The following is a 15,618-nucleotide window of genomic DNA, read 5'->3' as shown; positions in this document are numbered from 1 at the left end:
GGTAAAAAAATTAAGTTAGTAATTATTTATTCTTTTAGATAAAAATAAATAATTATATATCAATGTTTTAAAATATTTTCCTTAAAGAATATGATAAAATGCATTTATTTATTTTTTCTCTAAAAATGTTTAACTTTTGGTTAAGCATATATGTATATATTTTTGTCAATTTATTTTAAGAAGCATGTGAGTTGTCGGTTATGTTATATTTATTATGTATCTACTACATATTTTTATTAATTTATATTTTACTTTTTAATTTAAAATTTTCACTTATTAAAAAATTAGTTAAAAAATAATTTGGTGATGATTTGATGTGCAAAATAGTAAAATAAATTGAAAATAATATAATTATTCAAGACATGAGTGGTATCTATGTCCAACCAAAGGGATAAGTGTTACATTTATTAGTTTAGGGAGTAATGTTAGATGACGAATAATATAGGGGTAAAGTGTATCATGAATATTTATATAATTTTTTATGTTTCGAATAACAAAAAATTGAAAGTGGTAATTTTTAGTTAAAAATTCAAAAATATTGGATTGTAGTAAGTATTATAAACGGTCTGTAAAACAATTAGAGGAAATAATAAAAATTTAATGTGAAAATGGAAAATAGGGACAAAATTTTGCAAATAATGTTCTCTTGGAGTGGATTGATAATTCTCTTTTTTACAAAATAATTTCTCAAAATAATAAAACTATACGATGAGAAGGCAAGGGGGCCACTACGGGGGTGATTCGGCCGCCGCCGCCGCCGACGACTACGCATTCGGTGGCTCCGGCGCTCAAATACACCAAAACACCAAGTCTGGGTATTACCAGGGGCGACACCAGGAGCCGCAGCTGCTCGGCGAGAAGGAACGAGGTCAGGATGAAACTGATTGGCGGTGGGATAGAGATGATGTGCAGGCTAAATTGCCAGAAACTCCTATGTCGCCCACAGCACCCTTCGCTGGAGGCAAGTGTTTTTTTCAATTTCTTCTTCGTTCTTTTGCTCGTTCAGTTATTTTGTTATTAATTTTACTACTTTTTTAGTACATATTGAAGAGTAACATTGTTTTTGTGGAAGTGTGTGCGTGTGAGAATATGCCTCTATCTGGTTGGAAAGCGAATTGGGGCCGTAAGAGCATTGTTTGTGATATACAGCAAGTCATTGCCCTACCGTTAATATGTTGAGAGTTTAACGTTCGAGAGTAATAGTTTTCTAGAGTCACTGAAGACATGATGAATTTGATACTTATCTCATGTTTCTTACTAGTTTCTTTTGTGAATGCTTCAAGTAAATCTTCTTGCAGTACATGCTTTCATTGTTTAGCCCTCTTTCACTCTCTTGCTCGAGGGAGGATGTGTTGTTGGAGGCTTTACTTGCTTCCATTTAATCAGAGGAAGAGTTAAGTTTAATGGAGATAGAGTGACAGATTGGAGTTGAGCTTTAAATACTGACTTTAGAAATTACCAGTAAATGTATTGCTTTCGATTCAGTTATATTCATGTATAGCAATGCATGGTGGTGTTTATGTATAACAAAGGTGCTCCATAGACTCGGAATTGTTTAAGTTTGATTTGTTGGGTGGTCTAAGAACTGTACTGGGGAAGTCAATGCGAGTGACATTCAAGCTCACTGTGAAGGGTCTGGCTACCGTGTTTGATCCAAGTGATTGGAATGTCAACTTGGAAGATGCTGGTTAATTTTTGGGGATATTGCATGTCAATAAGAACTTTTGTAACTTGAGTTACTACTTTGCCAAGCATGATATTAGTTTATTTCATGTAACATTCTGATTTGAAATTAAGCGTTCAGAATTTGGGAAGTTTCTCCCGACATTTCTCTCTTCTGTCAAGTTGTAGTGGAAAGCAGACTGGTTTAGGCAAATTCTAATTTTGTTAATGTGAACGGGTGCATTCCATTTATAACATATTAATATACTTTACAATCTGGGGAAAGTAATCTAATGTCAACTTGATTCTTTGTATCTCCCATACTTGATATGTATTCCCATGCTCTTAATCTCATTTAATAATTAATAAGTGTGCTTATGCACATGTGTCCTGTTCCATTCCTTCCTTTATAGTAATGGTGATATCATCAACAGAGAATTTAACTTGATGTGTGGATTTGCTTGTCTTTAGCGATCGTGGAATTTGAGAATGCGTGAAATAGATTATGATCGGCCAATGTTTTGTTTTCAGATCAGGATTGCTGTTGAAGTGGGGTTTGTTATTTTGTGGAAATTTGAAGAGTTAACTGGAAAGATTTGTTGATGGGAATCAATTTGTTTCTTTATAAGTTTTGCCTTTTCTTGAATCGCCCATTTGTATAATTTAATAAAATTTAGATTTGAAACAAAAGGTGTTTGCATGATTTGCTTTTCTGCAGTAAATGTTGTGGCTGACTTCTTTATGTTTTTTTGAAAAAAATTGGTAATGTTTTTGTACTTTCTCCATCATATCCTAGAACCACGATGATTACTGCCAGCTGCATCCCTTGTAATATCTGTGCTGTTCCACGGTCGTCTGTTTGATCTTAAGTGCACTTTATGGAATCTATTAGATATCGGGTTCCGTGGTTGGATGCCACTTAGTTGGTGGAGTTATTATATAAAAACTTGTTCACCCCCTCCCAGGTGACGCATTTAGATCCATTGCCAACCCCCTAGATCTATCACCTCAACAACCTAGGTTCATGACCCAAAATAAGTACTACAATCTCAATTGATAAAAGCTTGTTACGCTTGGTATGGTAGGTTGTAAATGTGAGTTGTATGATTATGTCCAAAGATGCAATAGGCTCTTCTGACCATGTGAATTAATCTGGGTACTTCAGATTTAGTTTAACCTTTGAAGCTAAACAGCTGGATTATAATTAGTTTCCACGCCCAAGAACCCTCAACACCACCACCCACCCCCTGCGCCCTCGCGGGTACACATAAGAAGAAAAAGGAGAGATTGTTAGAACAAAAAAAGATTCACTTTTTCCTCTTGTTGTAAATTGGACTATTTTGTGTTCTATGTCAAGGGCGTGAAGCACCTGGATCCTATTACCAAGGCCAGAGGCTGGATCCCCCGATGTCAATGGAGAGACAAAGTCGTGGAGATCCTAGATCTCAACCTCAAGAAGAGGATATGGATATAGGCTATGAAGATAATCGCGTGCTACATACGTTTGGAGGTCTTGAGCAGAGATTCTTTGATGACGTCATGAAATTGAGCAAAGAACAGATTGATGCAGAGGATGCTGAAAATGCTAGGCACAGAGAGGTTTGTTCAAACTCCACTTTCAATTTATGCAGTATTCTTTTGACTATCTTTTAGTAATTATCAGTTTGCTTTGCTAAAGGGAACATATGAACTATTGCCAAAAGCCTAAAGAGGAAAACATGGAGTGAGATATTCTCAATCTTTTTGTGCTTTAGACAATTGTTGGTGCCAGGCACCGAGTGGAGAGGGAGAGTGAATATGCTATCTACTCTTAGTTGCAAACCTAACTTTCTTGCAGAGTTTTGAAAGTGATTTAAGAAGCATCTAGACTATGTCAGGTGTATAATCTATACCAGATAAGGCTTATTTCTTGAATGACATACCGAATAAGACATCACAATAGTAGTTTTTGGTCTTCTCTAGTTGTATTATTCTTGTCTTGAAGGAAAATGCATTCTTTCTGGTGAAATCATACTGCAATGAAGATACCTTGTTAAGTTCTGCTTACTCTCTCCAATTATGCTGACATGATTACTGTATCCAATGTTAAGCCTTTTCTTCCAAAATTTTCTTGTGGAAATTAGAATATAGGCAATTTTAGAAATAAAAGAATGTCAACTTATGTAAAATATGAATTTGCTCCATTTTCCAAAAGTTTCAGTCAGAAGATTATGAGTAAGATCGGTTGTTCTTTAGTGGGCAAATCAGTTGGTTCAACCAAAGTTATCTCGTTTTCCTGGCTATCATATCTGTAGTTAGTTGGACAGAGAAAGGGTTCTGGGCCTTTTATCACAGAGCGGAAAATGCCTGTTGAATGTAGTTTGGTATATTTGTTATCTTATAAATAGGAAAAAGAAATCAATTAGTCTCTGTTGTGAGATGTCAATTGGAGAAGTAAACAGCACCCACCACAGTATACTTATGTGGTGTATTTGATCGATATTATAGGGGTTTGCAGTATCTTTGCTTGCTCAGTTTGCTGTCAATTTTCTTTTATTTTCATTGCTCTGGAAAAGAGGGTGGCGTCAGCCTGATAACGTGCTTGATGTACTTATCGATGTTCAGAGAATAAATGCGATCAATGCACAATACCAAGAACAGTTAGTTGCACTGCGAGCCCGGCATGCAGGTCGGAGAGAAGAGTTTCTTCGGAGAGAATCTCAAGCAAGACAACAGCAATACCGGCAGATTGTTATGGAACAATATCCACCCAGTGGCATTGCCCCTAGCGATCCTCGTGGTTTCAATGCAGAAGCTGCATCTGCTCAGGAACCAAACCGAGCTTACAACTCCGACTCCTATGACTCCTACAGAGGACGAGGTCGATTTCCTGGTAATGCTAGGGATCATGGATATGAGCCTAAAATTCCATACACAAGGGGCCGTGCTTATGACACCGGGTCGCGCTATTATTAGTAACATTCCTAGGGTAAAAAACTGTTCTTGCTTGAGTTTCATTGTACTGCTGATTGGGCTACTACATCTACATCGACGTGCCTTTTCTACACCTTTGAGGATCCTGTTAATTTATCCTTTTACCTTTTCTGGTATTATTCCATGAGCTGTATGTTGTAATGGCTTTGATTTTCATCATCAACAACGAAATGTCTGAAACACCAGCATAAATTGAATGGCCCTAGAAGTTCATTAGCCTGATTGCACTTGAGGATTTATTTTGTCAAATGTCACCCAAATTGAAAATATTTCAACTGATTGATCCTGTTCAGATTTCAGCCACTTTGTCCATGCCCAAATGTTGCTATGATAAGAAATTATATAAAATTATTATGTTATGTACACAAACAGAGTAGACGTACGGGTAATTTTTTATTAAATAATTATTGCAGTTAATTCACTTTCTTCCCCATACTCCAAAGCAAAACATATGATTATTAGGATTTAAATTTCAAACTTGCTTAGCATGATTAGTCCTAAACCATGTTCACCTTTCTATTTCTAGCATTCTTCAAACAAAATTGCTAAATTCCCACTCTTCCTATTCATTTTATTGGAGTGAATTTTGACTGAAAAATGTTGCAATTTAAAATAATAATTTCATCGGATCAGATCAGACGTTCATACATTTAGACAGAGCAGCACCAGCAAAGCACCTTTCTCCGCATATCCCACCCCCACCCCAATCCTTCTATAACAGAAATACTAAATGAAATAATCTTCAAAAGAAATTAAATAAAAGATTTCAGACACACAGATTATAAACTAAATATTAAATAATAAAATTTTCTTTTCGCAGGTAATAGTTTCTCTGCAAATCCGGCAATCTCTCATTCTTTTTCTTCTCTCTCTAAAACTGATGTGCCCTTCTGCAAATCTCCTCCGCCATTTCTGAACCCGTGTCTTTCTCTTTCTATACATACACAGACGTATACTGGTAGATATATAAAACCATGGAAAACGATTTTAACATTGATAGCGCACCAGCAATTTCTTCCAGTTCTTTGCATTCTGAGCCACGGCAAGAAGAAGGGGAAGAGCCCTTGTCTTCAGATGATGACCAGAGTGTCTATTTAGTTCCTTTCAGGTATATACATTTTCAAATGTCACTCCAAATCGAGTTGTTATTTTGATTTTTCTTTTCTAGGAAAGACTATAAAATAGTGAACTAGGGAATGAATCCGATTTGGAGAGAAAAGAAAAGAACACGTATCTGTTTGAAACGAATGTGGCGCCCGTGAACTCATATCAGCAAGAATCGATAAAGATTGGAGACCCGAATCGGGAAGATGGAAGAAACTTGAAAAATATAGCAAGAAAAGAGAGAAGAATATCATCGCTGGATTTACTAGTTTGTGTTAATTCTGGGTTTGTTTTGCTTTCTTGAACTGTGTTTTAAAATTTGAACTGATTATGCAATGGTGAGCTGGATTATATCCTTCTGGATTTTGCTTTTTGACTCCCAAAATTTTGTTGATTGAATTTTACTGTCAAGATGTTTTGGAGTTGTGGGGGAGTTCTTGGATGAGTAAGCTAGTGAGAATGCTGTGTCCTCTCGTGATTGAGTGAGGAAAGCTTAGAAGAAATGACCTCCTTTTCTTAGTGCTTATTTCTTGTATTTCTTGTTGTTAGTAAGTGGTTTATTTTTATCTTTTTAATTTATTGTGTTTTAGATGGTGGAAGGAAGCACAGGACTCTTCTTCATCAGAAATAAAGAGGGGAATTCCATATGCTGCATCCCCTGCTCCGCCATATGGGGGTCCAATGAAGATATTCAACAATATATTCAACTCAGATATTGCATTCAACCTAAGGAAAGAGGATGAGTTATTGTCCAATGGGGTAAATGGTGAAGTTGGGGTATCGAGTAGGGACTACGCTCTGGTCCCCGGCGAAATGTGGCTGCAGACACTCAAATGGTGAGTACGTAGCAGCATTCACACTAGGTCCATCTTTTACTTGTGCTGTGAAACTTTCTATTTTCATTTGATATGATGGATTTCAATTTGCAATGCTGTGTGGGGCTTTGCAAGATACGCGCACATGCATAGCCGAAAGTGTGACATTAGGGCTACAGTGGTAAAAATGCGACTTAAATTTTTTTGGCTAGCAGTACCGGAAATGTGATGTCAACATATTGTGCCACGTGTGAGGTACCTCTGGGTTTTCATGTGAATTCATTGTTGTGCCACGTATGTGGAGTAGCTTTGGGTATCTATCATGTGATCTTGTTGCATATTGTGCCACGTCTATGAGATGCCTTTAGGTATCTATCAGGTCCTGCAATAATGCTCATTAGTTTGAGATATATACATTAGTCTTCCAAGTTCAATAATTCAGTTAGTTGGGATTAGGGTTTTTGCTTTCTCTCTCTTGTTTTCACATTTACCTTGCATCTTGGGATTTTTCATTGATTACCATGACATTGATTTCCCTTTATTTATTCAGCCCTTTGTTTCCTTCTATGTTGTGTGTTTAAATATTTGGGTATGATAATCAAACCTGTGTGTTTTGCTAGCTCTCGGCTCAAATGGACATTTTCCATGGATGCAAGTGATGAAGCATTCTTAATGCGCATTTTGTTCATGCTTTTGGAAGTAAGTGTAGTTGATTCCATTTTGGTTTATTTTTCCTTACAGGCACAGTGATTCCAAAAGTTCATTAAAGGAAAAAAAAGGTTTTCCGGCTGTAGAAGAAGACATGTCAGATGTCTATCCGCTGCAACTTAGGCTTTCTGTCCTCCGGGAAACCAATGTGCTAGCAGTAAAAATAAGCAAAAAGGTTTGTGGGATAGCCCAGTTGTGTTTCCTCCTGTTTCGTTGATTCATGAAATGTCAATTTCTCATTGGATATATTTTTTGGGTTTGTTCTTTTCTTTGTCATTTTTCTTCTGCTTGATATTCTCCGCTTGATAAAGACTTGCCACTTGAGTAGGATTTCACTGTTATTAGTTGTCCATTAGTAGTTCACTCTTAAACGTATTCTAATATAGTTAAATGCTATGCTGGAATAAATGAAAGTTGCAGTGGAACTTCACATTGTTGTGGTACTGAATCATGGAATTATGCTGTATTAGCTGTGGGTTATTACAAGATATTGTGACATACAGTGTAACATGTCATTGAGTTGATTATAGGAGGAGGGATCAGCTTTAATATGCTCCCGTTTTATGTCATAAGTGTCTGTATAACTGATCCCTGTAGGAGAGAATAGAATGTTAAGTAATGAACAAACTATGAGAACTAGCTTGACGACTGGGCTTATTTTAACCGTCCTAAGCTGGAAAGGCCAATGATACAAATAATGCTTTGACGGGACTGAGTGGATTTCTACCATATCAATGGAGTAAAATAACTCATTTTTCTATCTCTAGATTCCTTAAGATATGTTGTGAAAGTGGGACTGCACTGAAAAACTAACCGTAGGACCTTCAAGGACTGAAGTAATCATGTCTAATCATTGCCAGAAAAACCAAAAAAGACACTCTAACCATAGCAAAATAATAATGATATTCATGAATCTTAAACAACCAAAGTGACGGCTAGTTGCTTCTGGGCCATTCCTTGTTCTGTATATAGCTTACGTGTTGATACTCATTTTGTGAAATATGTTGCACAACTTAAGTGAGTGTATACATGTAGTTTGAGTTTCTACGTGCTGATTCTGGTTCAATCCTCCATTAATTTTTTAATATTCTGAGACCGCTAAGTTGCAGTCTTTCTAATCCCACTCTAAATAAATATTGAGTCCTAATTTTGACTGCCTGCTTAACAATTAACTTTCAGTAATTTTTAAGCTGCTTTCAGAGATTTTCTTGATCACATTTTCTTCTTCAATTTTAAGTTTCTCTTCTGCGTTAATTTTCAGGATAATTCAGTTGAGTGCTTCAGAAGAGCCTGCAAGATCTTTAATATTGAAGCTGAGCCAGTGAGTGTTTGTATTATTTCCCACCAGTGTAACTTTATTTTTTATCCTGGAAGCTGATGATCAACTCTGTGCTGTGCAGTTACGGGTTTGGGATTTTTCTGGGCAGACAACATTGCTTTTCTTGAATGATAAAAATAAGATCTTAAAAGAGTCCCAGAAGCAAACAGAGCAGGATGTAAGTAATAAATCTTATTTTCAATGCATGAACTGATCATATACTTCTTAATATGGTTGTGCCATTTTGGCTTATTACTTTGAGACTGAAACTTAAAAAACCTCATTTGTTGAAGTCCTAATTTATCAGCAGTGTGAGGTTATTCTCTGTGATGTTTTGTTCTTCTGGAAAAAAGCTTAACACAAAAGTCCATGACGTGTATAGGAATGTGATATTTGAATTGATACGTAAAATATTGATCAAGGTGACTCCTCTTAATCATTCCCTTGACCACCCTTACCCTCCTAAGGGAAGTGACCAATCTTAAAGACACATGTGATTCCCTTTTGTAAGTGGAATTTCTCTCACTTGCTTCAGTTGCTCGTCGACAGAAATGTATATGAGTGCTCCGAGACCTCTGTTCTTTACTGCGACATTTTGTGTAAAGAGTCTCAAGTTTTAACCCTATTCCCCATTCTTACATCTTTCTTTTGCTGATGGAGCTCCATTGGACTGATTAACCAACTAAAGTGATTTGGAAATGATGCGATAGGTCGACAACTGAATTCCAGAAATTGTTTTCTTGCTCTTTGTCCATGCTTTGCGTTATGTACTTATATCTGAATTTATTTTCTTCTTTGATTTATGCAGCCGCTCCTTGAGTTGCAAGTTTATGGGTTGTCAGATTCCATTAGAAATAGAGGAGCTAGGAAAGATGAGATTGGACAATATTCTAATGGCACTTCATATTTCATGAATGGTAGTGCTATCAACAATGGTTCTAATTCTTTCCGAAGCAGTTCTTCGAATCTTCTTGGGAATTCATCTGAAGCTGGTACCTTGGGCTTAACTGGACTACAGAACCTGGGGAACACTTGCTTCATGAACAGTGCTCTTCAGTGTCTAGCACACACACCAAAGCTTGTTGACTACTTTCTCGGAGATTACAAGAAAGAAATAAACCCAGAGAATCCGTTGGGCATGAATGTAAGTCATCTTTTAGGAGTTTTTAAAAGTCAGGCTCTTTTAGTAATTATACCTTCCCTTTTTTCCTTCTGATTGGTTTTTGCTGTTACAAAAGGTTGTTGCCTTTTAGCAAATCAGATTGCCATATGCCATAAATTGTTATTGATAGGTATTGCAGATTCCATTCCTTTTCATGAATGCATCATTTGGATTTTATTAATTGCTAATCCTGTATAGATTCTTTGATGGACTTTTTTTCAGAGTATATGATGTAGAAATTAGGATCAGTCGGTGCTCCTTTACGTATCTTTGATGTAACTTGTGATTGATAGAACTTTATCGAACAATAAATAATTGCTTTTGATAGGGTGAGATTGCTTCATCTTTTGGAGAGCTGTTGAAGAAATTATGGGCTCCTGGAGCAACGCCACTGGCACCAAGAACATTCAAAATGAAGCTTGCCCATTTCGCTCCGCAATTCAGTGGTTTTAATCAGCATGATTCTCAAGTTTGCACTATTCTCTAATTATTATATAAAATTTTCGTTACCCTCTTGTCTACCCTTGATTCTCATAGTGTCCCATCTTCTGAAGGTGGAAGGAATGTTAATATTTTCACCATATTTTCTTACTGTAGGAGCTCCTAGCATTTCTCTTAGACGGTCTCCATGAAGATCTGAATCGTGTGAAGTGCAAACCGTATGTTGAAGCTAAGGATTCTGATGACCGACCAGATGAAGAAGTGGCTGATGAATATTGGAGGAATCATCTGGCTCGTAATGATTCTATAATTGTTGATGTTTGTCAAGTAAGTTTCTTTCTTAGATTAATTTTGGAATGTTATGTTGTTCCATCAGTAACTCAGTGGTTTTCCCTCCTACGAGATGCTTGTTTCTTGTTTACGACTAAAAGCTATTACACATGTTCTTGAGCCAAGCTGTAAAAGTTTATTCTTCTTCTAGGTCTCAATTATATATTATTTTTCAGTTTGTTTGATCCTTTCTTTCTTGAAGCTTTTAACTATCATTTTCGATCTAATTGAATCAGCTCCTAATTTTGCCTCAAGAAGTTTGTGGTTTCTTTTTTTTTGATAATTTTATCTGTTATCACAGTGCTCTGTGGCCATTCATTCAAAGAAAAGCCAAGGACTTATCCTATAGCTTTCATGCCTTCATGATTGCCTTCTCTACTCTAGGCTAACACCCCTGGATTTCTATCATTGCAGGGTCAGTACCGATCCACATTAGTATGTCCAGTCTGTAAAAAGGTGTCTGTCACTTTTGACCCATTCATGTACCTGTCATTACCTCTGCCATCAACATCCACGCGGACAATGACATTGACCGTTGTAAAATCTGATGGCAGTACTAAGCCATCCCCGTTTACTGTTACTGTACCCAAGAATGGGAAACTTGAAGATCTGACTCAAGCTTTAAGCACAGCATGTTCATTGGCGGTTGATGAAACACTTTTGCTGGCTGAGGTAACTGCAGCAATTACTCTGATATATTAATGTAGCAAGCCTTTGGAGTTTCTAATATCATATCAATTTGCTGTTTTACTTTTTCTTAATGCTCTAAGACTATATGAATGTCTACAGATATACAACAATCGCATTATACGTTTTCTGGAGGAGCCAACTGACTCATTGTCTTTAATTAGAGACAATGATCAACTAGTCGCTTATAGGCTGCCGAAGGATGTTGAGGAAGCTCCTCTATTTGTATTTATGCATCAGCAGATTGAAGAGTGAGTTCAACTTTGTGTAATGCTTTCTCCATAATTTGCATTCTTTTATGTGTTATTTACTATATTTTCTAGACGTTGTAGATGCACACACATGAACAGACGGTATTGTCCTTCTATGCGATAGGTTAATTGCACATTCTAAAAAGAAAATAGAAATTATAATGGATAATGTCAGAATTACTGGTTCAACCACTGGTATCGTCATCGTTCATTGAGGCCAAAGAGTGAAACTAGTTGACACCTTTGCTCAAGATCTATTTGTTTTGTCCACCTCTCACACAAGCTCTTTTAGGAGCTTGGACTATAATAGCCACCTCATTTGAGCGTGCTGTCTATATCACATTCTATAAATTGGGATGCATGTAACTTGCCTGTACATATCTACCTAAAATACCTGATTGAGCGGTTTGGGCACGACGGCGCATTGAACTCATAACATTATCTTTTCTGGCTGGGACGATGACCCATCTGATGGTGAAAATCGTATTCTTGATGTTAATATGGCCCATTGATGGTGCAAATGATTTTAGTAGTTCCAGGTCTCACTACATTCTAGGTTTTCATAGATTTGGGCTGAAAAGGACTCTGAGATGTCCTGTGCATTTTAAGTCCATAAGTACTGATTAGCTGGTTTTCCGGATCCCTGTGGCTGCAAATTGTATATCAATATGAAGACATTTTACTTAACCTTCTCTATAACAATGGATAAAATGTCATAGTGGGATATGCTATTGAGTATCATAGTCTTAGTTGCACCTATTTCTTGGTATGTTTATTTTCTTCACCTTCAATTTTGCTTCAATTGTCTTGAGTCCTTGTTGTGCAAGGCAAATGAGTTTGGTTTTTGTTAAATGCTTGTCTTTTCAAAATTTTTAATGCATGCTATAATAATACTATCTATGACAGACAATCCCTTGGTGGGAAATTGACACCCAGTTGGAGGGCATTTGGGGTTCCCCTTGTAGTACGTAAAAACATGGCTAATGGATCTGATATTCATGAAGTGTATGCAAAGTTAGTTGCTCCATTCTTGGTACCTGGTGAAGATTCTCTTGACAATAATGATGGCTCAGACAACACTGTAACTGAAGAAATCATGGACACCGACGACGCCTGCTTAACTAGATTAAGTGGGTCACCTGAGACATCTGATAAAGAAGAGCCTAATGCACAGTCTGATGCCAAATTTCAGTTTTACTTAACAAATGAAAAAGGAACAGAAAAAGGCTCAGAGATTGGAATGGGAGAGCTGGTGAAGCCCACACCCAATCCTGAAAGACTGTATGTGCTTGTGTCTTGGTCAGTGGACATGGCTAACCGTTACGATGTAAAGCCTCTTAGCTCGCTTCCAGAAGTATTCAAATCTGGATTCTTCATGAAAAGGCCACAAGAGTCCGTCTCTCTATATAAATGTCTTGAAGCGTTCCTCAAGGAGGAGCCTCTTGGACCTGACGATATGTGGTTAGTTTACCAGCCCTTAGTTCCCCAAGATTTTTTTTTTCTTTTTCCCCTTATAATTGCTTAGTTTTCTAGCAATTGTTGTGTGAATATCTCAATCACTAAGGAGATTGAACTCAATTTGATAGATCTTCATTCCTTTACAATAAATGCTTGCCGCTTTAATTAAGCCTCCGAAGAAGTTTACTGCACGTGAGACCACATTCATTGTTGTTCAAAGTTTTCACTGTTGAATACATTTGAAAAATATAACACTCAATTGAACTAACCTATTCGGGTCTCCAAGAAACAACAAATTTAAGTTGAAAAAGTATTGTCTAATTACGTAAAACTAGCATCATGATAAAAAAATATCAGTATTTTCCATATTGAGGGATGACGACATTTTATTCATGTGGATGGTATGCATAACTTAATGTGCTTTGTGGCAATTATACCTGAAGTGTTGAGTGCCTGAAGGCTACTCTAATAGTGAGTTCTGCTCTTTATTATTCATTATGCTTCAGTTACCTTGTTTTTGTTCCCATTTTTACATGCATGCATTCAAGTTATTGCCAGGGGGGTTGGGGGTTGGGATCCATACACTAATTTGTCGTCAAACAACATGGAAATAATCATTGATTTGTCTGTTGTATCGAATGAATTTATTTATTTGTCAAAATAAATGCTTTTTTGGTTCACACTCCATTCTTGTTTCTTCTCATTTGTGTCATTTTTGTTGGTGTTGCTGTCAGTTTGATTGAGAACTTTGGCAGCCTTAATATTTCGAATCTCCATTTACCATTTTTAGGTACTGCCCTGTTTGCAAGAAGCACTGTCAAGCAAGTAAAAAGTTAGATCTCTGGAGATTACCAGAAATTTTGGTGATTCATTTGAAAAGATTCTCATACAGCCGGTTTCTGAAGAATAAATTGGAGACCTATGTCGATTTCCCCACCCATGATCTTGATCTGTCCAATTATATTGCCAAGAAGGGTGGTCAATGTTCTCACCGCTATATACTTTATGCAATCAGTAACCATTATGGAAGCATGGGAGGTGGTCATTACACAGCATTTGTTCATGTAAGTTCAGCTTCTTCAAAGTGATATCGGTATTTGTTATGTTTTTGCACTTTGTGTTTTCTTTTTGGCTGGTATGTTTCATCGCACCTACTGATCTTGAGATCATTTCAGGGCATTTTTTGTATTTACCATACATGTTCTTCATCTGATAAAAGCATGAAATGCTCACTAGATTTGTTCAATTCTGGACATCCACAAATTGAGGTGCTTTACATGTTGACATTTAGGCCTTTAGCAAGGAGGAGATTAGATTCTGGCCATGTGTGTAGTAGCCCGGCTTAGGTGCACACTATTAGACCTACACGATGACATCAGCATTTCACTATATGACATCATCATGATGGCGACTTTCACCGCTCGTAGGGTTGCTACACACATGAGCAGTATGAAATCATCCAAGCAATAAGTGACAACTAAATATTTCTTCATGCCCATTTTATTCTGCATATGACAAGTATTTATGAATTTAATAATTTTTTCCGCCTCTTGCTCTGATGTAGCATGGTGGTGATCAGTGGTATGACTTCGACGACAGCCATGTGTCCCCAGTGAGTGAGGACAAGATCAAAACTTCAGCTGCTTATGTTTTATTTTACAGAAGAGTTGAAGATGCCTAACTTGAGATGATGACTGTAAGTGACTACTGGAGAGGGGTTGATTAATCTTTTACATTGGGAAGTGATATGGTAGCATTCTTTTGTCTCGATTAGTTATAACTTGACTCTATTCAGATTTCAAAAATGAAAGTCAATAGTATAGGAGGATGATGCCTAGCATCATCGTAACATAGTAAAAACTGAGGTGGAAGAGGTCCATATAAAGGAAATAACCAGTTGACCGACGCCCTTTTGTAGAACTATAGAAGCTAGCCAGTGAAAGTTTACCGTGCAACTTTTACTGCCGTTTTGAAACAATTTGTGCATGTTCGATGGGAAAGTATACTAATCAAATTGTCGATTGCTGGTGCTCATTTTTTGTGTTTATTTTGTTCCTGGCTTCGTCTCTCCTGTTTTACAGATTATGTTTGATTTTCTATACAGCATTTGATGCCAGAAACTCTGTGTGTGTGTGTGATCTTGAACAAAGGCTGTCTTATTGATTCTGGCCCAGAAAAGGAAAACATTTGTTCAAAATAGCCATAATTGTCTTGAAGTGGGTGGACCATATTGATTGTGAACATCATGTGATGAACCATTCTGAATTATTGAAATATCCATACAAAGACACAGGACCACTTGTTCTTGGGGTTTCATGTCTCCTTCCTATTTCCTTCACTACTTTGCTTCTCTTACCCCCATTTTCAATTAGCTATAAAACTTCTCCTTTATGGATTGTCTCTTTCGTCCATATGTAATCTCTTTTGATCTTATATAATATATAAGATTTCCCTTTTTCCTGTTAAAAGAAAAAAGGCAAGGTTAAAAATTTGATGAGGGAAAAGGAAAGGTACAAAACATAAAGCACAAAGTACTGTATGGGTTTTGAGCTTAATAAGATTATTTTCCTACTAAAAGACTTGCAAATAGTAGTGAGGAGGTTTCAACTCACATCAATTGATTTTAGATCTACTTTTTCAATAAGGTGAAAAATGGGTTTTTCTTGTAATTAATATTAAGAAAGTAAATTTGGTAAAATTCAAGAGAAA

At 36.7% G+C, this 15,618-nt stretch overlaps 2 protein-coding genes across 4 annotated transcripts; both read left to right on the top strand.

Annotated features, from left to right (window-relative positions):
• Positions 1 to 662: 662 nt before the first annotated feature.
• On the top strand, positions 663 to 4,851 carry LOC105170078 (uncharacterized). Its single transcript, XM_011090684.3, has 3 exons — positions 663 to 961; positions 3,020 to 3,261; positions 4,267 to 4,851. Exons 1-3 carry the CDS (start codon positions 709 to 711, stop codon positions 4,615 to 4,617), a joined length of 846 nt encoding a protein of 281 aa, XP_011088986.1. The 5' UTR covers positions 663 to 708; the 3' UTR covers positions 4,618 to 4,851.
• Positions 4,852 to 5,382: 531 nt separating this feature from the next.
• On the top strand, positions 5,383 to 14,943 carry UBP8 (ubiquitin-specific protease 8). Of its 3 annotated transcripts, XM_011090685.3 has the most exons (13): positions 5,383 to 5,743; positions 6,330 to 6,575; positions 7,296 to 7,437; positions 8,524 to 8,583; positions 8,663 to 8,758; positions 9,389 to 9,724; positions 10,071 to 10,211; positions 10,340 to 10,510; positions 10,928 to 11,185; positions 11,303 to 11,451; positions 12,358 to 12,912; positions 13,700 to 13,973; positions 14,474 to 14,943. In XM_011090685.3, the coding sequence occupies exons 1-13, from the start codon at positions 5,610 to 5,612 to the stop codon at positions 14,588 to 14,590; spliced, it is 2,679 nt and encodes an 892-aa protein (XP_011088987.1). In that variant the 5' UTR covers positions 5,383 to 5,609; the 3' UTR covers positions 14,591 to 14,943. The 3 variants fall into 3 exon arrangements, with proteins under 3 accessions (XP_011088987.1, XP_088741349.1, XP_088741348.1); XM_088885223.1 differs by lacking the exons at positions 5,383 to 5,743; positions 6,330 to 6,575 and adding an exon at positions 6,980 to 7,143; XM_088885222.1 differs by lacking the exons at positions 5,383 to 5,743; positions 6,330 to 6,575 and adding an exon at positions 7,172 to 7,209.
• The last annotated feature ends 675 nt before the right edge of the window (positions 14,944 to 15,618 follow it).

This window comes from Sesamum indicum, linkage group LG9, assembly GCF_026168435.1.
Source record: "Sesamum indicum cultivar Baizhima isolate 11 linkage group LG9, ASM2616843v1, whole genome shotgun sequence".
NCBI classification, from domain to species: Eukaryota; Viridiplantae; Streptophyta; class Magnoliopsida; order Lamiales; family Pedaliaceae; genus Sesamum; species Sesamum indicum.
This window is presented reverse-complemented; position numbering and strand designations above follow the sequence as displayed.